Source organism: Mesoplodon bidens (genome assembly GCF_964165515.1).
Source record: "Mesoplodon bidens genome assembly, chromosome: 7".
Classification (NCBI taxonomy): domain Eukaryota; kingdom Metazoa; phylum Chordata; class Mammalia; order Artiodactyla; family Ziphiidae; genus Mesoplodon; species Mesoplodon bidens.
Window position 1 is genome coordinate 8,824,929 of NC_138164.1, and position 24,985 is coordinate 8,849,913.

The 24,985-nt window shown below is 40.4% G+C and overlaps 1 protein-coding gene and 1 long non-coding RNA gene across 8 annotated transcripts in view; one reads left to right on the plus strand and one right to left on the minus strand.

Annotated features, from left to right (window-relative positions):
* The window catches only part of CCDC15 (coiled-coil domain containing 15), a 65,081-nt gene extending 49,957 nt beyond the window's left edge, over window positions 1-15,124 (minus strand). For 5 of the 7 annotated variants that reach the window (XM_081240835.1, XM_081240837.1, XM_081240836.1 and 2 more), the window contains exons 1-5: window positions 14,989-15,124; window positions 14,442-14,630; window positions 9,087-9,248; window positions 8,366-8,557; window positions 3,958-4,071 (exon numbers count right to left, since the gene is read on the minus strand). In XM_081240835.1, the coding sequence (XP_081096961.1) occupies window positions 3,958-4,071; window positions 8,366-8,557; window positions 9,087-9,248; window positions 14,442-14,621 (648 nt within the window). In that variant the 5' untranslated portion in view covers window positions 14,622-14,630; window positions 14,989-15,124. The remainder of the gene's footprint in view (window positions 1-3,957; window positions 4,072-8,365; window positions 8,558-9,086; window positions 9,249-14,441; window positions 14,631-14,988) is intronic. The other 2 variants (XM_081240838.1, XM_081240840.1) reach the window with 1 other exon arrangement.
* Window positions 15,125-15,354: 230 nt separating this feature from the next.
* Window positions 15,355-22,601, plus strand: LOC308620930. The gene is made up of 3 exons (XR_014016361.1): window positions 15,355-15,490; window positions 20,852-21,022; window positions 21,102-22,601. It is a non-coding gene; the product is annotated as an uncharacterized lncRNA (long non-coding RNA).
* Window positions 22,602-24,985: the final 2,384 nt, after the last annotated feature.

A 24,985-nucleotide genomic window follows, 5' to 3' on the forward strand; every position in this document is an offset into this window, starting at 1 on the left:
GAGAAGCCACCGCAATGAGAAGCCTGCGCACCGCAACAAAGAGTAGCCCCCGCTCACCGCAACTAGAGAAAAGCGAATGCACAGTGATGAAGATCGAACACAGCCAAAAATAAATTTTAAAATTAATTAATTAATTTTTTTAATAAAAAAAAAAAACCTTGGCAGTTCCTCAAAATATTAAACATACACTTAACATGACCCAGAAATTCCACAACCAGAGAAATGAATGTCCATACAAAAACATGTAAAAACTGCTTATAGCACAATTATTCATAAAAGCTAAGAAATGGAAACAACACAAATGTCTATCAACTGATGAACAGATATACTAAGTGTGACATACTGATGTACTGATACATGCTACAATGTGGATGAACTTTGAATACATTATGCAAAGTGAAAGAAGCCAGTCACAAAAGACCCCATATTATATTATTCCATTTATATGAAATGCCCAAAATAAGCAAATCTACAGAGACAGAAAGTAGTTTAGTGGTTGCTTAGTACTGGGGGTAGGGACAGGGAGGGACTGGGGAGTGACAGTTAACAGGTACAGGGTTTCTTTCAGGGGTGAAGAAAATCTTCTAAATTAGATTGTGGCGACAGTTGCACAACCCTGTGAATATATCAAACACCTCTGAACTGTACACTTTAAGTGGGTGAATTGTGTGGTATGTGAATTATAGCTTAATAAAACTGTTAGAAAAAAACTATTGGGCATTATAATCTTAATAGTTAAACCCATCCTTAATTAGCTGCGGATAGTTCTAACAAGGCATCTTTTTTCCTCTACTCTTTACATTTCCCTACCTGATCTTCCGTAAATTTCTGGTAATCTACAAGAGTTAAAAGACCTAGGGCTTCCCTGGTGGCGCAGTGGTTGAGAGTCCGCCTGCTGATGCAGGGGACGCGGGTTCGTGCCCCCGTCTGGGAAGACCCCACATGCCGCGGAGTGGCTGGGCCCGTGAGCTATGGCTGCTGAGCCTGCGCATCTGGAGCCTGTGTTCTGCAGCGGGAGAGGCCACAACAGTGAGAGGCCCGCGTACCGCAAAAAAAAAAAAAAAAAAAAAAACCTTGATGGACCTCAAAGGGCATTTCTCCTCTTACCCCTATATTTATGCTGGTGAATGATGGTTTCCTACAAAGTGCTTTCTGAAAAAAAAGAAAAATTAATACAAATATAAATGATCTAGAGAAAGCAATATGCTCATGACACTAAGCTGAGTTTTTGTGAAAGATCTGGAGCAATCCTAGCAGATTATGGTAGTCTAATACAGAATAGTGAGTTCTATTTCAAGTATACAAACAAGTCACTTACATATCAAACACATGGAAGTGAAATTCCTGGTAGGAGAATTTTTTTTAACATCTTTATTGGAGTATAATTGCTTTACATTGTTGTGTTAGTTTCTGCTGTATAACAAAGTGAATCAGCTATACATATACATATATCCCCGTATCCACTCCCTCTTGCGTCTCCCTCCCGCCCTCCCTATCCCACCCCTCTAGGTGGTCACAAAGCATGGAGCTGATCCTGGTAGGAGAATATTTTAACTTTATAAATGAGAATTTGCTCCTATCCTAGCCAGTAACAATTTCAGGAGGCTTATAATTTTGTCTTGGTGATCTAACAGTGGGCAAGGCAAATATATCTCTTCTACGTTTATCTCTAAATCTGGAACAACCAGATGTCAGTCAAAATAAGTCTAACAAGAAAACAAAACCAGAGTTCAACTGGGTTATAGATTGTTCTCCTTTCTGACTGGCAGCTTCCTCCTTCACACAAGAGCTTCCTCCTTCACACAGCTGAATGGATAGAAAACTGTTCAGATTTGAGGGAAAGACTATGTACTTGATAAGAAAAATTTCACTAATTTCTTAGATCATTCTCAATTATATGGAGTAGATTTGTTTGTGATGTTTTACCTGAAAAACACACATGCAGGGGCTTCCCTGGTGGTGCAGTGGTTGAGAATCTGCCTGCTAATGCAGGGGACACGGGTTCGAGCCCTGGTCTGGGAGGATCCCACATGCCGCGGAGCAACTAGGCCCGTGAGCCACAACTACTGAGCCTGCGCGTCTGGAGCCTGTGCTCCGCAAAAAGAGAGGCCGCAATAGTGAGAGGCCTGCGCACCACGATGAAGAGTGGCCCCCGCTTGCCACAACTAGAGAAAGCCCTCGCACAGAAACGAAGACCCAACACAGCAAAAATAAATAAATTAATAAACTCATACCCCCAACATCATCTTTTAAAAAAAAAAAAAAAACACACATGCATTCTTTGGAAGCAAGCAGCTAGCCTGAATTCACCATCAACATCATAATGAATTACACTTAAATGGCACCTTTGACGTATCAAACTGGTTTACACAAGGATGTTATCTCAGACTTAATCCTCCTCCCTTCTACTGGAGAATTATTTCAGTCAGGCCCAGGAGCAGTACTCTTTCTGGGAAAAACATCAGTTGAAAGATTTGAACATGCTCCACACAATGTGAAGTATCAGTCTCTAGGCTCTGATAACCCTTTTTTTTTTTTCTGGTTTAAATAAAATGTGTCCAATCATCTCCTTTGAGCAGTACCGGGAAGTCAGTCTTATGGACCAAACTATAGTACTGCCAAATCCGTGGTAGAGGTATGAAAATTGTCAAGAAACTAAGTCCAGAATTTAGTTTCAAAAGAGTCTTAAGTCACAACAAGGCAATCCTAGAAAAAGGTAACCATACTTAATGCATCTAAGATGGAATGCCATATGTAGGCACACCCATGCCCACTTGTTTTTTATATTTAACTATAAATTTCTTAATTATCGCTGAAGAGGAAGGTATTGTAGCTTAGTATTCTACCAACTGCAAACATATAAGAGACAAATGTCTTTGATGGTTGTAGAGATACTTAAGGAAAAAACACAAAAATAAAATATAAACATATATGTAATCTAGGAAAATGTAAAAAAATACCATTTAGGAAGCAAAACTGAGAAAGAACTAAGCAAGAGACAGAGTTCTTAATGGTACCAAAAAAAAGTAAAAAAAAGACTAATTAATGATCCATTTTACTGATGCTGCCTATCAAAACTTGAAATTAATGCTAAAATTAAGTAAACACAGGAAAATACATGGGTTTAACATCCAAATTTGTGAACATGGAAATAAGGAGGCACAAAAACAATGTAATTTTACAAGCATAGCTCTAAATATTCTTTTAAGTCTAACTCCATACTTAGGTTCCAATTATTCACTCTAAACTTATTCTATATTTTGAATCAAAAGGATTTCTTTCTTTTTAAAAAATAATGGTATTGACTTCTTCCTGATTAAAAAATAAAATATATACATTATGGAAAACTTCTACAGTAAAGAAAACCAAGAGAAAAAAATAAAAATCACCTGTAATATCACTATCCAGAAATAATCAGTATTAACCTCTTGGTCCATTTCTTTCCAGGCCTTTGTCTGTACTCATAGCATTCTCTCCCCATCTCAATATTTTGCTTTATTTTTTTCATAGCACTTATCATTTGAAATTATATTTTGTATTTATTTGCTTATTTATTATATGCTTCCCTACTAACACAGGAGCTCGTTGTCTACCTTTTCACCACTGTTAAGTCCTGCTTCTAGAACAATGCCTGGCAATCGTAGACATTCCATAAATATTTATGGAATGAATTTTTTTAATTGAGCTTATACTGTATCTAATTTTATATCCTACTTTTTCCACTTAACTTTATATCACAGACACTTTCCCTAGTCTTCAGATATCCTTTGAAAGCATGATATTTTTGATAATAGCTATAAACAAATATATCATAACTTTTAAACCGCTCCCTACTATTGGATAATTAAGGTTATTTCCAATTATTTTTCAGGTCTAAATAATGTAGAGATGTAAATTAATCTTTATCCTATTTTTTAATCTGTATTTTTAGAAACAGCTCATTAGAATTTAATTTACCTCTTCGGTGGGAAAGTTTTTCTTTCGATCATCTGGAAACACCGATGCATTTTTTTTATTCACAGTTTTAAATGATGCCAGCCGGTGACGTGCTTCTTTCATGGTTTGACTAAGCTGCCAAAGAAAGGGGAAAAAAAGAAAACAAAAACAGGCTAAAGTCTTAATACCAAATTCACTAAGTGTTCCAACAGGAAAACAGGCCCCTATTATTAAAAAAATGCCAGACCTAAGACAAGAGGATTACTTGGAAAGGAGATTTTCTGATCTGCTGATAAGTGTATTTACAACATTATTTTCATTATCTTAAGAGACTGTATTTCATAACTTGATTTAAGTGCTGTTACTCAAATCATTTTTTAATAATGTATGCTTTATATTAAGTACGTACACAAAAATATTAGAACCTAAAAGGCTGAATTTGGAAATTATTATTATTATTATTTTTTTTTTTTTTTTGCGGTACGCGGGCCTCTCACTGTTGTGGCCTCTCCCATTGCGGAGCACAGGCTCCAGACGTGCAGGCTCAGCGGCCATGGCTCACGGCCCCAGCCGCCCCGCGGCATGTGGGATCTTCCCGGACCGGGGCACGAACCTGTGTCCCCTGCATCAACAGGCGGACTCTCAACCACTGCACCACCAGGGAGGCCCAACCCTTCATCAAATCAACCCAAAGATCCTTTCAATGACCTGCTATGAGGACTGTAGTAGGCTGAATAATGGCCACCCAAAGATATCAGGTCTTAATCCCTGAAATGTTACTTTATAAGGAGAAAGGGCCTTTGCACGTGTGATTAAGTTAAGGATCTTGAGATGAGGAGATAATCCTGGATTATCCAGATGGGCACTAAATGCCATCACAAGTGTTTTTATAAGAGAGGTAGAGGAAGAGCAAACATATGGAAGAAGTGATGTGAAGATGGAGGCAGAGATGGGTCTGATGTGGTCACAAGCAAAGGAATGCCAGCAGACACCAAAAGCTTCAAGAGTCAAGGAACAAATTCTCCCTAGAATCTGCGGACACCTGGATTTTGACTCAGTGAAACTGATTTTGGACTTCTGGCCTCCACAACTGTGAGAGAATAACTTTCTGTCATTTTAAGCCACTAAGTTTGGGGTAATTCGTTACAGCAGCCACAGGAAACTAATACAAAGATATATATGCATTTTATGTGTATATATATACATATATATTTACATATTTAAGTTTAAACACATATATATGTTGTGTTTGTAACTACTCAAAACATAAAATTTGACCAAAAGTCTTGTCTTTTCTTTTTCTTTTTGGGGGGCCACACCACGCGGCTTGCAGGATAGTTCCCTGACCAGGGATTGAACCTACGGCCACGTCACCAAGTCCTAACCACTGGACTGCCAGGGAACTCCCCCAAAAGTCTTTTCTGTACTAGAAGCTTAGACACAATTTTCATTCCTTTGTAGCTGTTGTTATCAACAAAGACTGGAACTGAATCGCTAACCAAGACTTAAAAATTCCCTGATGGAAATAAATTGTTATACAATTACATAGAAAACCCAGCTATCAATAAGCAAAGGTAGTTCTGACCAATAAAATTAAAATGTACTATATAAACAAATTTTGAGATTTAAATAAACAAATTTTGAGACTTAAATCTTAAAATCTAAAGCAAACACTGATCATACATTAAAATGTAAAACTTCAAACAAATACGTAGGATGAAATTTGACAAATATAGGTATCTACTGTGACACTGTTCCCCACTCATTGTTCATATTTTCTTCAGTTCTTTTTAATTTATTCAGACAATTAGGAATTTATATGGAACTATATAAATGAAACAATGTGGTAATAACATGTAGGTCATGGGAAAAGACTATAGATGAGTTCTAACATTTATAGAATTTCACCTATTGTACTGCCATGGAGGCCTAATACCAATGTATTTAAATGTATGTTAATGCCATAAGAATCTACCCAAAGTTGAATTCTATCCAAGTACAATATAGTTTATTTGCAAAAGATAACATATTGATTTTTCAGTGTGTTAGACTTTTCTACAGCCACAAAAATACCATACACCTAAAAACTCACATGAGGCCCTTAGCATAGCCTATGAACCCCAATGTAGTGCATCAATTTACCTTTAAGTAGGCATACCAAGCTAGAGGCTGGCCAGTAACCTAGACCTAGTGCAGAAAGGCAGATAGGCCAATAAAGATTCCTTACCTTACATAATGAACAAGGAAGTGTTCAGAGAAAAAGTCAGAGACAGGAGCTGGACCTAAAAGATCCTAAGCTGGAGAGAAGAGACTAAAGGAGCCTCAGGTATGCCAAAGTTTTGGAGCTGTGATGATGAAAATACGAGTTAGTAGTAGAAAAATAAGTAAAGAAGAGAGAACACATGTAGAGACAGTATGACCAACTCTCCATTTGCCTGAAACTGTCCCAAAGGAGTTAAGTGCTTGAACTCTGCCTCATTGTCTAGTTCTTAGCGACATCTAGTGGATAGAAACTGCAACAAAAACAGTGAGATTAAAAAAAATTGACCATCTATTGTCATGGTGTTGCATGGGCAAAGTTTACAGGCTTAAAGTAGTTTAAGTCACTGAACATTCCTCAGTAGTGCATCTTCTTTTAAGAAGAAAACAGGGTTGGGAATTCCCTGGTGGTCCAGTGGTTAGTACTCTGCGCTTGTACGGCTGGGGGCACAGGTTCAATCCCTGGTTGGGGAACTAAGATCCCACATGCCACAAGGCACAGCCAAAAAAAAAAAAGAAAAGAAAAAAACAGTATAAAAACTTTTTAGATTTGGGGAACATTTAAGGCTTTTCATAACCTGATTTTTTCCTACCCATCTAACCTCATTTTCTGTTGCTTTACCCTGTACACTATCAATTAGAAAGGTTCCATCACTTATTAGCAAATATATTGGGTTGGCCACAAAGTTTGTTCAGGTTTTTGTAAGCTGTTACAGAAAAACCTGAACGAACTTTCTGGCCAACCCAATACTAAGCTCATTACATATTTTAGACTTTTTACTATTCCTCCCAGCTCAAAATTCTTTTGAATTTACCAATTAAATTCAGTTTATCAATTCAGAATACACAGCTCAATTCCACCTCTTCCATGAATTCTTCCCAAACTATTTCCTTGGAATTAAAAAGTTTTTGAATTTCCACTGCACAAATTTATCAACAATGCAGCAAATATCTCCATATTATTATCTAATAGATTGGGGGTCTACCAGCTTTGTATCTCTACTTGGAAATATAAACCCATGAAAGGTCCTATTTCACATATTAGTATCCCTACAATGTTTAACAAACACAGTATATTCACATATCTGTGGACTGATGTGTCCTATTCATGTATCATACAAATGAAGTAAAATCCTCACAATGGAATTTATAGCTACCAGTAGCAAGAAAGCAAGGACTGTTATTCTGTCTCAGTCAATGTTCTATCCTTTGCAATTTCTGCAGTGCCTGGCTCAATAAATATTTGCTCAGTAAACTGTTCATAAACTTAAAAACAAAAATGATTATAAAAATGATCACTACAAACCAAATAATGACAAGAAAAAGTCATAGTTTGGGCAGAGAGAAAAATCTTTTTAATAAGTATTTCAACATAACATGTGATTATAAAGCTTTCCCTATTTATACTAACAGCATAATCAGATTTGCTTCATACTTATGACGAAGTATGTCAGCAATCACACAACTTTTATTTTCACATAATCATAATTTTCCACATTTTTGTTCTCCTCACTAACCCTAGGATTACATTTTAAAATGATACGATGAAGGATTATACCCACAGAAGAGTTGAAGAATATGATCAACTGGACAAAAGCCTGGGTACATTATGCAGGGTGGAGGGGGCTACTGATTAGATGGCATCAAGTGATTTGAGTGGATAAATCTACTCATGGTGGTTAATTTTTAAATATTCGTTATATAAAGTGAGTCACTAAAAAGTTACATTAAAAAATTCTGAATATGTTAATTTAGAGTTTACTATAGTATTACTTGACTTATAGATCAATTTATTGTGATAATCAGATTGCGGGACAGAAAAAAGAAACAAAAATAATCTTTTGTCCATATACCACAAACTGAGAGTAACTTACCCATAACACAATTTCAGTATAATTGAAAAATCTACATTCTTTGACCTAAAGCTCTTTCTAATAAGTTTTGAACTCTAACACTTTGGCACCTTTCTTTAGATTATGCTTAAGTGTCTGACCAATAAATATAAATTTAAAATATATATAAAAATAAACATCACCCACTATTCCCCACTTTACAAAGGTAAAAAAAAGAGGAGGTGATAAAAAGCGAAGTTGAATGTGACACTTCCTAATCTCTACATCATAGCCTAAAAAAAAACCAGAGACATAAAATAAAGTGAATATGTACTTACAGCCTGGGCTTGTTGTTGGAATAGTTCATTTTGATTCTCTCTATCTTCTATTCCATCCTCAAGCTTCTGGGAAGGAGGTAACCTAGTACTTCCAATAGCAGCATTCAAATGGTTTGGAAAAACACTCGTTCTTTTAAGAGTTAAGTATGCTGGATCCAAAGAGTGCATGGCTATAGAGCCTTCTTTTTCTGCCTACACAAAGGAAGAAAGAGTGAGCTTCCCCCAGTCAAGTGCAATCAAATAATGTCTACCAGCAGCCCAAAAGCTTTAAAACCGGGGTTGGGGGGAAGGAGGGGAAAACTTCAGCTGGCAAAGAAACTAACATTTACCAGGCGCCTACTATGTGCTAATATTTTACATTATCTAATTCTCAAAACAACACTGAGAAACAAGTATCATATCCCCATTTCACATATAAAGAAACTATAGTCGAGAGAATTTAAGTAATTAGCCCAAGGTCACAAAGCTAGTAGGCAGCAAAGCCAGAATTCAAACCCCAACCCCAAACTCTGACATTGTTTATAACTATTTGGTGAAAGAAAAAGAGGGAGTCAGAACAACACAGCAAACAGAAACAACAGTTTCTCTATATACAATCTACTGCCCTCACTAGTAAATCAGATTATGCGAAGCCTGGAATCAAAAGAAAGTGATTCTGTCATTGCCTAATAGCATTTCTCATAACAAACACACTTCCCATTCAGTCTTTACTCAGGCTCACTTTTGAACTTACGGCTTCATAAGACCTCTGAAGTTGTTGCTTTTTTCTCAGCCTAATTTGCTGATTTACTCGGCGTTTGACTTGTCTCTGAAAACGCTTCAGAGCTTCTTGTTTCTTTCTTAGCTGTTCCCTTAGCTCTTCTTCAATCATATATGCTGAAGTCTTTAAAGATGAAAGATAGAAAATAAACTTACATGTCCCATTCGTTTTGCCCATTAGGACTCTGTCGTAAATACAAAGCAGTCAGAATACAGCCCTGAAAATATAATTCAGTTCTACAACCCCAAATTCCCCGTACAGTAAAGAAATCACAGGAGTTCAGAGCTGATAATCTAGATGTAGCTAGTGAGTACCAAGAACTTAAGCCAAATCACAAACTAAGAATTGGAATCTGTGAGCACTCAAATCAAATCTTAATTTTTCATTGTACTGAGAACTAAAAGTATCTTCATTAATTCTTAATGAACCAATTCAAACTTATATTATGTTACATTTTCTAAAATGAGTAAAATAGTCCAGATACACCAGACTGCTTACCACTCACCCACTATGTCCTATTATAAAATGAGAATTAGGCCTCATTTTTAACCTAGCATGGCCTTCTTGCCACCTCCATCTGGAAAAGGCCTACTCAGTCAAGACCATCCAATACCCATCTGGTACCTCTCACTCTTATTAACGTTGAGTACTTCTTAACTCCCCCGTTAGATTATGAATTCTTTGAGGGCAGGAAATGTATTTAATTCTCCTTTGTTTCCCCTATGGTATACAACACAGAGCCTTGAATACAAAGGTACTCAATATTTATATAATGCTTAATTCCAAAACATTCTAAACAATCTGGAACATTTTATCACATTTGAGTCCTTGATCATTGTTCGCCTCCTCTAAGTGCTTTGAATAACAAAGTCAATATAATAACGGCAGTTACCATTATTAAAGATCTATTATGAGATAAACACTTTAACTACCTTGTGTCAATGAATCCTCAAAACTACCTCCAATACTAGGTATTCTTACCTCTTATGTTAAAAATGAGGAAATGGGGCTCAGAAGGATTAATCTTTAGTAGTAGCCCAAGATCCTATAGCTGGCAAGTAGCAGAGCTAGAAGTTTCTCTGACTCCAACACTTATGCCCTGTACTGTACTGCTTTTCTCTTGACTATGTCTCTCTTCCATAAGGAATCTTCATATTAAATAAAATCATCATACCTCCTATCTATCCCTTCTTCTAATGCAGTGATTCCAAATTCTAATTCTGAGGGGTGCCCCAAATTATTTCACAGACAGTCATTAAATTCTCAAAATCAAATGAATTTAAGTTCCAATTAAAATTAAAATTTCCAAGAAATCGATCCCATAAACTATTCTACAGGAGTATGTACCATAGGAGTAGAATGTACAGACAGATATCAATGAATAACTAAGTAAAATAATTCCAAAGTAGATATATATGTAGTAAAGCCTGAACAAGTGACTCAAGTTAAGTCAAGACCCAGACAAATTTAAGCCTTTCTTTTACTCCCATTGTCTCTGTCTGCCCTCTTTTACTCATACCTTGAGATTATCAAACGTCTTATTGAAGTGCATGACTGGTTCCAAATTGTGGATCTCAAGAGTAAACCAAAGATAAGATTGTACCATAGAAACATATTTTAGAAACATATTTTTCTTAGCAACACTATCGTGTAAGACAACCAGAACCTGAAAACACTTGTTCCATGGGACATTAAGAGGTTCCCAGAATCATATAAACTTGAGAAATACTGGGTTAAACAAAAATAAATAGTTGGCCCTCTGTATCCAATCCACAGGTTCCTCATCCTCAGATTCAACCAACCATGGATGAAAAGAAAAATTTCCAGAAAGTTCCAAAAAGGCAAAACTTAAATATGCCAAGCACAGGCAACTATTTACATAGCATCTACATTGTATTAGGTATTATATGTAATCTAGACGTGATTTAAAATATACAGGAGGATGTACATAGGTTATATGCAAATACTATGCTATTTTATACAACTGCTTGAGCATCTGTGAATTTTGGTATCTGCAGGTGGGGGAGGTGAGGGAAGAGTGGGGTCCTGGAACCAATCCCCTCCAGATACTGAGGGACAACTGTACTGTTTCAGTTGTACAACCAATTCTTCATAGCCTTTTTGCACCCTACTACCCAAGGGGCAATATAGAATGAAGTGTTCCTCAGGACAGTCAAAGGATACATTCAGATAATTTATATATGGTGGAACTAATAGTTATATTACATAGTCCTTAGTCTCCAAAGATGATCTCCCCTTCTGCCCCCAATGAATCAAGCCTCCCAGTATATATGCTCTCGTGTAGTCATCTCCCATACTGAATGTAGTCTGACTGTATACTCAATAGACTGAGGCACAAGTGTTGGCTCCATGACTTCCCAGGCAAGGTCATAAAGCAACCTCTAACCTAGGGAAGCCCATACTAGCCAAGCAGAGAGACCACGTGGAAAGAGGAAGATGTCCAGCCAGTCCTCAGCCATTCTAGTCATTCTAGCCCAAGTGCCAGATATATGAGTAAGAAAGCCATGTAGGACATTACAGCCCAGCAGATGCCAGATAAAGAACCAAGAAATCCAGCCACCAGCCAGAATCCAGTCAAGTTGTCCCAGATATCATCAGCTATTGGGGTCACCCCAACAGAGGGCTCAGACACTGTGGAGCAGACAAGCCATCCCCACTGTGTCCTGCTCAAATTCCTGACGCACAATATTGTTTGCTTTATGCCATTAAGTTTTAGAGTGGTTTCTTACGCAACAGTAGATAATCAGATAAATTATAAAACAATGCAATAGCTATATATGCTGATAGGAAAGCAGTATCCTTGGATGATAATTTAATTAAGGGGCAGTCTCAAACTATGGCGTTTTTACGAATTCTGATGGCTCCTTGAAACGTAAGGACAAAAATGATTAGGCATTTCCCTTTAGCATAGACATGATCTTAGGGTAACCAAGCTTTAGAAGCTCTGAGCTGACAAGACCTACGTCTGTTAATAAGAGTGAATTCCCCAGGCTGTATATGCTAAAGTGATAAAGAGTTCTATTAGATGCTTGATCAAATTGCCTTTGACTGGTAATGATCAGAATTTTTTAAATGAGGCAAAGGAGAGATGTTTACACATGCTCCAAGACTTTAATATTTTGAGTTGATATGTGGGAACATGTGATGATTCTTTTTAACACAGAAAATCTTGGTCGTTTTTAGACATTTTTATGCTATTGATATTATAAAGATATCATAATATGGGCAATTAAAAACAGGTGTCAATAATTTAAATACCAAAATACTTTTGTACCAAATCTTACTGATTCTTCCGGGATGTTTCTTACATTTATCCCTTTTCATTTCCATTTCAATCCCTTTTTCAAGGCTTTCCCTCTACATTATTTACCACTAAAATCTTGGTGCTATACTTCATGCTTAAATTGTTACCATTACATCCTAATTTGTCCCTCAGGAGCCAATCGCTCCTTCACCTTTAAAAATGTTAAAGCAGGACTTCCCTGGTTGCTCAGTGCTTAAGAACCCGCCTGCAAATGCAGGGGACACGGGCTCAAGCCCTGGTCGGGGAAGATCCCACATGCCACAGGGCAATTAAGCCCGTGCGCTACAACTACTGAGCCTGCACTCTAGAGCCCACAAGCCACAACTACTGAAGCCCGCGTGCCCAGAGCCTGTGCTCCACAACAAGAAAAGTCACTGCAATGAGAAGCCTGCTCGCTGCAATTAGAGAAAGCCACACGCAGCAACGAAGACCCAACGCAGCCAAAAATAATAAGTAAAATAAATAAATAAATATTTTTAAAAAATAGAACTTAAAAAAAATGTTAAAGCAATTAATATAATCAAAACACTATTTGATCATGAAATTAATCTGTAAATATTAAACAATGAATGAAGTCAATCCTGTCTCCAAAATTTCCTGTGGTTCCCTACCACTCCTATTTTCCACAATCCTATCAACCACCATGCCCCTACTAGGCCTTCCACTGCAATCAATCTAACCTACCCTTAAATCCTAAATATACCTTGCTTACTTCCTACTCTCTCCATTCTCCTTAATTGGAGAATCATCCTCTTTCTTTTTGATTATCCAAATTCTTCATTAAACTTTCCTGAGTCACATCAATTCAAAACCATATCTTTCTTCATTAAGTGCTATAATAGTCTTAGCACTTAATCATATACTACTCAGACTCAAAATCCTTTCTGGAAATAGCATAGCAATAAATGAATGCATATGTATATACACCCTTACAGACATAAATAAAATGAATGAATACATGCCATTGCACTACTATTTAACATTTACTTGAAACATGTCTCATTTCTTCTCTGAGATGAAGGACCACTAAGAGAACCTACCTCATACTTTTCAACTCATGTTCAGCACCTTGTCTATACATTCTGAAGATCTTCAAACATTTTGTGCATTCCATAAATATCTACATGCTCCATCAGGAAAAGTAGATATGTAAACAACTTACTATAAATATAATGTGGTATTTATAATAATAAATGAACCACAATAATATATGAACAAATAGCTAAGGAGCACAGTTTGGTGAAAGACAATCAAAAATCTTCTTACCAAAAAGGAAAAAAAAATCTTACAAAATTGTTCTCCTGTGTTAACAGCTATGTAAGAGAGTTGTCTGACAGGCACACATGTGAATTTGCAAAAGTTTCCCTTCATCTGAAATGCTCTTCCCTTTCATCTGTACTTACAGCACTTCCATTCTTTAAGGACTAACACAAACTATATTACCTCATTCACTCATTCAACAACTATATCCTGAAGACTTGCCACATGCCAGTACAGGAATGAACAAAACATCAAGATCCCTGTCCTCATGGAATTTACAGTTAAACTTTCTCGGAATCCCAATCAGAATTAATCTCTTTCTTCTTTATTCTCCCACTGCATCTGAACCTTACTGAATCTCCATTACAAAACTTACCATAAACTTTAAGCAATCAATGTTACATTAACTGTGGTCGTCATCCCTACTACATTGTAGAGTGTCTGGAAGACAGTGCCTATGTCTTGTGCATAGAAAGCAATCAAGGGTTTGCAAAGCAAACTGAAATATATATAGGTAATAAATATTTGATTATGCCGACTAAAGCTGCAGGAAGTTTCGGTAGATACGTATTTGTTCTATAATCCTAATGCAAGAACATATCTATTTATGACAGAATAGAAAAGGCATGCCCAGACTGCTCATCTTATCTGAGCACCAGGGATTTGAGAAGGCTAATAAAAAGAAAGATGGAGGAAGAACCCCACCATACTTGCATCAAACTGACACTCACAGATGCCGGGACTGCTGAACTATCTGGCGGGGCAGGCTCCACCCATGCCCCAACGGGTACTATAGCCTGGTTCCTCTCAGCCAGCACTGCCAACACGTCCTTGCTCTTCAGGGGGTTTAAAGCCAGGGACAACTTTGTGGTATTTCGAAGCTTCTTCAGGGGGGCCATACTTCCTGGCATCTATGACTCCTGGTTAGGAGAGAGGAAAAGCTTAAAATCTTCAAACGACCGCCTTAAAAGCTCAACCCCCTCACACGTATGCCACAGGCTCCTGAAAAGGAGAGAAGCCTTGGAGGAGGCAGTAGCCTGACAGGATACTGGAGAAGAAGGAAGGAAAAGGGAAAAAAGGGAAAAGAAGGGGTAAGAAATAAAGGAAGGAAAGGTTTAAAGATCGCTCTCGGAAAGGAACGGGGACGAGAAGGGGGAGAAACAAGAATCTGAATGAGAGAACGAAGACTGTGCCAGTGGCGGCAAAGCGATGCAGGAAAGGGAGGAAAGAGCGTAGCAGCCGGAGGGCAAGGGGGTTGGGAGGGTGCGGGGTGGGAACCTGGGTCTGATGCAAAGAGTCCGAAAAATCGGTGTCCGGTTATGCGGGGAAGCGCTGAACGCCGGGGAGTCCCGGACCAAAGAAAAGCCTGTTTCTCAAGCCTCAGGGTCCCACTCCTGCTGAGACTACACCGGCCTAGTACCGATTACGGTTCGCCACGGATTCAAGTTACCACTGACGCTAAGGGAACCGCCTCCGGTAAACCGCCGCTTTGGAGAGGGCTACCCCGCCCCGCCCCTCAGCGGCCTTGCGTCTGCCTCTTCCGGGCTTGTGTCACCTCCCGGAGACTGAAAAGGCGTGAGGGGCGGGGTTTCGCGCTCCAGAGGTTCGTCACTTCCGCTTTGTCTCGCTGTGTGGGCGGGACTTAAAAACGCGCGTGGAGGTGGTGGGGCACGGGTGAGGCCGCGTGGCCGCTGGGTAACAGGCGGACGGAGGTGTCGCCCACTGGCCGTGCCCCCAGTGTCCCGGCGCTGGGACCATCCCACATCCTTCAGGAAAAGAAGTATGTTGGGCTGAAGAGCTGATTGGGCAGGGCAGGGGACCAATTGAGGGAAGCACGGGAAGAGGATGGGAGAAGGCGGGCCTGGCAGGGCTTTATTGAGGAACGAACTAAGCCAACAGTAAATCATACTGATATTTGTACACCTCGCTACGTTAACGGAGCTCTTTCATACCTGTTCTTATATATTTACATCGCAGCCTCGTGAGTGGTCTTCCTGTCTGCTTCCAAGCTTTGCTATAATCCTGGGACACTTCGCTATTATCACCCATTCGTTCGTTCGTGTAATATATAATTGAGAGATTTTTTATATACCACCACTGTTCTAGGCACTGGAAATATATAGCAGTGAACAAAATAGACATATATCCCTTGTTCATGGAATTGACAATGAGAAGTAACCAAATAGACTAATGAATAAGTTAACAAATGTGTCTGGTGCTGATGAGCATTGTAGAGTAAAAGCTGAGGAAGAGGATTAAAAGTGTGTTGGGGGGTAGAGGAGATGCAATTTTAGATAGGATGACCAGAGAACACTTCACTGAGGTACTTTTGAGCAAAGACTCCAATGCAAAATTCCATGAGGTAATGGAACAAGCTACTTTAATTTTCACCGGGGAGTTTTCCAAAAGAGCGTTCCAGGCAAAAGGAACAGCAAGTACAATCACTCCAGAGTGGGTGCCTGCCTGGCTGAGAAACTGACCCTGGGGTTTTCCAACATTAAAGAGGCTGGAAAGAAGAGGGAAATGCAAAGAGATTGGGAAGGATCAGCCAGTAAGCTAAGGAAGAAACCCAGGAGGGTGTGATACCTTGAAAGCCAAGTGAAGAAAGTGTTTTGTTTAAGAGAACCAACCACCTATGTTAAACTCTGCTGTTAGGTCAAATAGGATGAGGACTGAGAATTTACCATTGGATTTAACAATATGGAGGTCATACACGACTTATATAAGAGCAGTATTTTTAGAGTAGTTTGAGAGCAAAAGCATGATGGGGTAGACTTAAAAGAGAGGGGGAGGAAGAATTGGAGACAGTCATTTTAGACAATTCTTTCAATGAGTTTTATTGTAAAGGGACACAGAAATGCGTAGCTGAAAGGAGAGATAGGATCATAGGAGGATTCTTTAATATCGCAGCACATATGTTTTGTTGATGGGAATTATCCAGTAAACAAAAGAAAAGTGACAGTGCAGGAGAGAAAGACGAGAATTTTTGTATCTGTGTCCTTAAGTGGGCAAGAGGGAACAGGATCTAGTGAACAATTGGAAGGATTGGCCTTAGATAGCAGGAGAGAGAGAGTTCATTATGACACTAGCAGTGAAAATAGAATATATACTGGTAATTGGGTAATATGGCAGTGGGAAGTTCTTTCCTGATTCCTCTGTTTTCTCTGTAAAACAGAATTGTAGCCAGCCTACAAGATGGCCTCTGATGATCCCCACCTCCTGGTATTCACACCCTGTGTAGTCCCCTTTCACACTGTACCAGAGTTGGTCTGTGTGACAGATAGAATATGGCAGAAGGGATGGTATGTCACTACAGAGATGAGGTTATAAAAGATACTGTGTCCTCTCTTTCTATCTCTCTCTCTCTCTCTCTGTCTCCAGCGTGCACTCTCATTCTCACTCTCACTCAGATCACTTCCTCTGGGGGAAGCCATTTATGTCATGGGAAGTCACATAAAAAGGCCCACATGGCAAAGAACTCAAGGCTCCTGCTAACAGCCAGGTGAATGATCTTGGAAGTGGATCCTCCAGCCCCAGTCAGGTCTTCAGAGACTATATAGTCTTGGCCAACAACTTGACTGCAATCTCATAAGAGACCCTGAGACAGACGACCCAGCCAGAAACTGTATGAGATAATATTTGTTGTTTTCAGATGCTAGATTCTGAGGTAATTTGTTAACAGAGAGACATAACTAATACAAATAGAAAGCAAGTTCATCAATTAATAAAATAGAGGAAGAGACGTTGGAGGTTTGAAGAAGGTATAAAATAGTCGTCCAGAAGAGTAGAAGTATGAACTAGAAACATGTACAATTGCCAGACAGCTTTAAGGACCCATGTGAGGTTCATGATTATGAATTTAAAGTGAGACTAGTCAGCATGGTTGAGTGTTTTCCTTCAGTTGCATGGTTACAGGCATAGCCATAGGTAGAAATTTTACTTTTAACCAGGGTTGCGGTTTTACCAAACTATTACTCTCAAACAAGAAAGGGGCAAGAGAGTTAAAGTTGAGCGCAAGGGAGTGATTAAATGACTGACCATGGAATTTAAGATAGGTAATATGGGAAAGGATGACAAGTAGGTAAGGGACCTTGTAAAGTTTGTAGGATCAAGAGATTGTAGGCTCCAGTTGGGGATCTAAGGTTTGTTAGAGCAGGATACTAGAAGGAATGCACTGAAAAAATAAGAGGTGGTGATCCAAGAGTGGGATGCTTGAAACTGCAGATACTGGTACTGTCAAAGTTTATGGTATGACCAAGGGAGGGAGTAGGAGAACAAGATTACTGGAGAAGAAGAGGTCATAGAAATGAGGGCAACAGCACTGTATGGATTATGCCTGAGGTTGTTGAAATCACCAAGATACATGACCAGAAGAGTGTTGGCGAGAGCCAGGAGCAACAATCTTCAAGGAATTTCAGGAAGAGACCTGGAGGCTGGTAGATGAGTGCAGCCTGGAAAGTAGCGAGTGACATAGTCTAACATCAGATTCAAAGCAAGAGGTGAAGCTGAGAAAAAAAAAAGGAGCTCTCTTTTTATAAATAATAAAATAAAAAATAAATGGTTTGTAAATAGCACTGAGTAATCAAGTTAACAAGAAGGAAACCCATCCCACATCCACCCAGAAGGGTGAGGAAAAGAACATACCACTGGAGAGGGCCAGAGGGAGATTGATTTGTACACCTCCATACACACACACACACACACACACACACTCAGAAGTGTTATTGGGTAGCTCCTTGCTGTCTCTAACCCTCTACCTCAGGTCTGTGCCTCCCACTAGCTGCTGTGCCAGTGGCTTCATATGAATCTATACTCTCGTATGTCTGGAGAGATCACATCTTGGGCCCTGCAACCATTTTCTGACGTTTTCTCAAGGCTTATCTTCTGTATGGCCAGAGTTTGTTTCTCAGCAAGGGAACTGTTTGCTTAGAAATGTCTAACTTCTTCAGAAACTCGAATGGGTATTGCTGACAGCTGTGTTGCGGCCCCACCCCAGAGCACTCCTCGTCGGGCTGATAATCTCTGATGTGTGTGGCTGGGGGATCCCTGGCCATCTCTGCACAAAGCCCTGAGTCACTGGGTCTCTGGCAATGATCCACCCCACACAGAACTCAGAAATGTGCTGCCTGGTCGTCACTGTCCTATTTGTGGCTGACTGACACCCCCTACCTGTAACAAATTAGAGAATTTGGTCACCTGTTGGTCCTAAGGGCCCATCCTAAGGAGAACCTCTCTGGAAGTGGGAAGGCTGCCTATTCCCACTCTCATGGGATCTGATATCGGGATCCTCAGGCAGCTGGGTCGTACCCTCTTCCACTCTCTTTCCCAAATGTAAGCAGGATTCCCCAGGGCCAACAACCAGTGTTCTGGGATATTTCCTGAAAGTTCTCTTTGTTCCTCCTCCTCCTTACCCGCCTCACAAAATAACCCTTCTAACTGGAATAATTGATGAGGGTTCTTCTGCTTGCCTGTGCAAAATAAGTTTCTGCAGCAGCATTTCATTGTATGTGGCACTGATAGCAGATTGTTCCGGTTGTCTCAATAGCACCTGCTGTACTGATCTTTGCAAACAATTCTCTAATTTGTCATGGATGCAGAAGTCTTTCCCCTTTCCGCTGGTGGGTGATAAAAAAAAATTAACAAGAATTTCATTGTCCCCCTCATTACCAAATACTCATCTTGGATGGACACAGAGATGCGCTTCCCAGATCCCCCTTCAAGGAATGACTTGTTGGCCCAGCCTCTGAGAATGCTGTAGTCCCTTGAGCTGTCGGCTCCTTCGGGGACAGCCTCAGCTTCAGAGAGCAGCCTCACCCTCTGAGGAGCAGCCGCATCCTGAGACCCGTGGGTCTGGGGATGTAAAGGCCTGGCGGTTACTGCCTAACTTGGAACAACTCCAATGAGCCATCATTTCAGCTTCAGAGCTCCCCGTGGGCTTGGCTGAGGTTGTCCAACCTGCATCACAGCTCAACCTCTTCCTGTGCCTCTTCCTGCTTCCTCCTCCTCCCTTCCACAGGTGCCAATCTCCAGCGCGCTCCCTGATAAACATCCTGAACTTGAGTCTTAGAGTCTGCTTCCTGGAGAACCCACCTACAACCCCCTCTGAGTGTTGTTAGGCCTCAGGGACCAAGGCACTAACAGCTCTGAGGCCACATGATTCCCAATGTAAAAATACATAGATAACCCTTATTATTCTTTTCCATCAAACCACAGTTTAAAGTCCTTCCTATTCCCTGTTGACACTTTTGAGCCTCTGGATTAAGCTAAGTCTGAAGGTTACCCCACCTCTAGACTTTCAAAATATGTGAGCCAAGAAAGTTGTTTATCATGAATGCCAATTTGCATTCGGTTGTATATTGTTTGTAACATAGAGAGCCCTGAGATGAGCAAAGTAGAGGGAGGCAATTGGTAAATGTAGGAGGATGAAGCAGAAAAGTAGAAGATTCCGAGCTACCTACAAAAACTGGTTCCAGGAGCTGCTTCAGCATTTGAGCTCTCCAATTCGAGATCCTTGTGATGTGCCCCTCCTCTGGTGGTACCTTCCCTGGGGTATCTGTTCTTTGAAGCCAAAGAAGCTTCACGAAGATAAGAGACTTTGCCTTAATACAAGTTAGTTAGGACCAAAATGATTTTATCTATCAATAAATTGTTACCAATATTATTCACCATACTTTTACTGTTTTAGAAAATGTACTTCTAAAATATAAAAATTGCAATCATTAAAGGTACTTTAAAAAATATGTTGCAGAGGCTTCCCTGGTGGCGCAGTGGTTGAGAGTCCGCCTGCCGACGCTAGGGGACACGGGTTTGTGCCCCCGTCCGGGAGGATCCCACATGCCGCGGAGCGGCTGGGCCCGTGAGCCATGGCCGCCGAGCCCGCGCGTCCGGAGCCTGTGCTCCGCAGCGGGAGAGGCCACAGCAGGGAGAGGCCCGTGTACCGCAAAAAAAAAAAAAAAAAAAAAATGTTGCAGGATCTAAAAGCAATTTCAAAAGAAGACTTCAAAAATATTTTATAGAATAAGTAGCAGGCACTCAAGATAACTATTTGGAGAAAACCAAGTCATTCATTTTGTGTGTTCTTCTATGATTGTTATAATTATCCACTATTAATAGTCTCGTTTTCTATATCCCAAATCTCTAGAGACAGCGTATTATAGTGCAGAGAACAGAGACTTTGGAAACAAACCTGGATTTATATTCTGACTCTGCAATTTACTGTTTATGGTCAAGTCACATAATCTGCATCTTTGTTTCTTCATCTACAACATGGGTGGAACAATTGACCTTTCAGGACTCTTTTGTGAAAATGAAGGTAATATATGTGAAATGTGTAATATATAATAGGTTTTCAATAAATGCTTGCTAATTTTTTTTTTTTTTTTTTTTTTTAGGAAGCAACATAGAAGTCATCTCTTCCGCCCCTAGCAGACTGATTTGTCTGCACATGGTTGGGCACATGGCCCAGCCTGGGATAGTATTCTATCCTCCTGGCTATTGTGACTGATACAGAGCTGCGTCTGTGACCTATTCTGCACCAGCCACAGTCCTCCACCCAGTTTTTTTAACCAGCTTCATCAGAATTCTCCTCCGCCCTGGATAACAAGCCGCACAGTCCAATGTGTTAACCACTAGCTACATGTAGCTATTTAATTTCAAATTAATTAAAATTAGATAAAATTTATAATTCAGTTCCTCAGTCCTACTAGCCACATTTGGAGTTCTCAATAGCCACGTGTGGCTAACAGCTGCTGTGCTTACCAGCACAGATGCAGAAGTTATATCGGGCAGCACTGATACCTTAGACTGACTGGCAACAACGGCCCCCCTCAAAAAGCGTAAGAAGGTTTATGAGAATGAAGCTGACACCAAGACATAAGCACGAGAGATGAGAGATAACTGCCATGGCTTTTAAGTATCTCATTCCCAATTATTCTGGTTCCCTCCGAAATGTTGTTACATGGTGCAAGAAATTCCTCCTTCTGGGCTTCAAACAGTTCAAGTTGAACTTCTGTCACTTACAACCAAAAAATCTTGATGAATCACATTCTTCGGCTTGACGGGCAGCAAACCAGATGCAGAATCCTGGAGGGCTAACTCTGGTAAGGATCTGTAAACGAGACAGAGCTGGACCCTACAAGTACTACAACAAGGGGTGAACATTTCAGCCTGGCTTCACGGCCACCTTCCTACTAACTTAGTTGGGGCCTTCTTTTAAGAAACCTTGTCTCAGGACTTCCTTGGTGGTGCAGTGGTTAAGAATCTGCCTGCCAATGCAGGGGACACGGGTTTGATCCCTGGTCCAGGAAGATCCCACATGCTGGGGAGCAGCTAAGCCCGTGCACCACAACTACTGAGCCCACGTGCCACAACTACTGAAGCCTGTGCACCTAGGGCCCGTGCTCCACAGCAGGAGAAGCCACTGCAATGAGAAGTCCCCGCACCAAAACAAAGAGTAGCCCCCACTCGCCACAACTAGAGAAAGCCCAAGTGCAGCAACGAAGACCCAACACAGCCAAAAAATACATAAAATTAAAAAAAAAAAAACCTTGTCTCTCCCTATGTTGAATCCCATGTATCATAAATTCATCTTCTTAGTGTCCCCCAGACTCACCACTGGGCACCCAGTCATTCTCTTGTTGACTAAGTTTTTCGTTTTTGTTTTTTTTTTAAGTCTCTGTTGCTCACCTTTACCCTTCCTTGTTTCATATCTTGTCTCAGAGCCTTCCTTTTTTTCACGCACTTTTTACTTCTGGGCCTGAGTGAAGGCAACCTCTTTCAGGAGTGTAGTATGTGAACACTAGTCCAAGAAGCACAAGCTGAATCTGCACTATGCTGACTTATAAACTGTGTGACTTTGAGCAGGTTACTTAACCTCCCTGAGCTTCATGTCCCTACTTGGGAAAAAATTCTTATCACATAAAGTTGTTAGAAGATTAAATAAGACCATATTCTAAAAGACAATTTGTTGGTGGCAGGGAGCCCCATGGAGAACCCCAGAAATGAGGGGTTTAAACAAGAAAGAATTTATTAAAAGGATACAGGAATGTCTCCAGGATACAGCTGAGCCTGAGGAATGAACTAGAACTAGGGTAGCTGTTTCAAACATTTTACATATTTATTTATTTTTAGAAGGCCCTGCTAAACCTATAGGTTTTTTTTGTTTTTTTGGTTTTTATTTTTATACAGCAGGTTCTTGTTACTTATCTATTTTATGCATATTGGTGTGTATGTGTTGGTCCCAATCTCCCAATTCAACACCCCTCCCCGCCACTTTCCCCCCTTGGTGTCCATGCGTTTGTTCTCTACATCTGTGTCTCTACTTCTGCCTTGCAAGCCTCTATTTCATCTGTGCCATTTTTCTAGATTCCACATATATGTGTTGACATACAATGTTTGCTTTTCTGACTTGCTTCACTCTATGGCAGTCTCTGGGTCCATCCGGGTCTCTACAGGTGGCCCAATTTTGTTCCTTTTTGTGGCTGAGTGGTGTTCCATTGTATGTGTGTGCCACACCTTCTTTATCCATTCATCTGTCAATGGGCATTTAGGTTGCTTAAGCATTTTACATATTTAATCCTCACAGCAACTCATTATTCAATCCTCAAGTCAACCCTCTGAGGTAGGTAATACTATAATAATCATCCCCATCTTACAGATATGGAAACTGAGAGATTGAGTAGTTTAACTCAACACCTAGTAATGTGGTAGCCAGATTTCAAATTCAGGGAGTTTGGCTTCAAAGTCTGTGTTAACCCCTACGTCATATTGTCTCAAATGGTGATAAGTACGATGAAAAAAGAAGCTGGGACTGGTAGATAGCAAGACAGAAAGGACCTGGATCCTTGATAACATTGCTGAGCCACTTAACTTTTACAAGTTACAGAGATGCCCTTAGTTAGGACTCTGGTTATATAAGATAATGAATCCCTTTACTGGGGGACTTCCCTGGTGGTCCAGTGGTTAAGACTCTGTGCTCCCAATGCAGGGCGCCTGGCTTCAATCCCTGGTCAGGGAACTAGATCCTGCATGCCGCACCTGAAGATCCTGCACGCCAAAACTAAGACCCGGCACAGCCAAATAAATAAAATATTAAAAATAAATAAAAGACAATTTGTAAGGGGCAATGCAAATATATTATCAACAGTATTATAGATACAGATGCAGCTCTCCCAACTAGAGTTAAGCACCTAGGCAAGGATTGTGTTTTCTGTTACTTTTGAATGTGACACCCTTCCCCACATCCCACTCCTCTTACTAAAGTCTGGAACACGGAGCGCTCTTCACACAGTAGGCAGTTATTAGATGCTGGCCAGCTGAGTTCCATTTCTGTGCCTCCCTCTTTGGGAGGAGGGCGGGAGAGGGAGGATGGGACCAAACCCGTTCCTGACAAGGTTGGTGGGAGGACACCATCTGAGGATCTAGGAGAAAAGAAAAAATGAAGCCATTCATGAGTTGGGGTAATTTGTGGCTTCCCCATGGTTTTTCAGCCTGTTTTTCTTTGAGCACTGAAGCTTTACATGAACAGAAAGCCAGAGATGTTTTCTAGAATGTCCTCGCCACATCTCAAATAGGTCAAGGAAAGCTGGATCTCTCCCCGCTTTAATACCAATTCATGTCTCCTCTTTGTCCCTCTGGAGAGTTGCTGAATAGGGCATGTTCATCGACCGTGTACACAAGCCTGAGTTCCTCTCAGTTTCTGAGGGGGTGGGAATTCTATTCAGAAATCAAATATTGACTCTCAGCATAAAACACTTTGATGTTTTCAAGTTTTCCACTTCGGAACTGGGAGCACCTCCTCCCTGGCTTATGGAAATCTGGACCCCATGCCGTTGCAGGATCACATTGTTTCTGCTAGTAAACCCCACGCCTTTTTGAGACACCCTATCTGTAGAACGCTTTTCTTCCAGGCATCCCCTCACATTCACAGAACTCACAGGCAGCAAAACCAACGTTCAGGATGAAGGCCCCGGGGAGGGCACGGGGAGCCTTTTGACCCCCATCTCTGTTCATATTTGATGTTTCTCAGAAGCGAGCCAGAGCTGGGGAATTTTATAAAGAAAAAGGAAAGAAAAAATGTCCTTGGGGAGGGCCATTCCTCACTCTCCAGGCCCACAGAAAGCTTATTTTTTCCAAAGAGAGCTAGCTAATCTGTCCCTGGTTCGCCGGTTGCCGGAGCAGCAGGGCCCTGCCTTCTCTCAACTCAAAGCCTCACACAAATTCCTCGTTCCCAGGCAACGCACTGCAGCGCCACAAATTCCCGAGTCCTCCCTCTCCC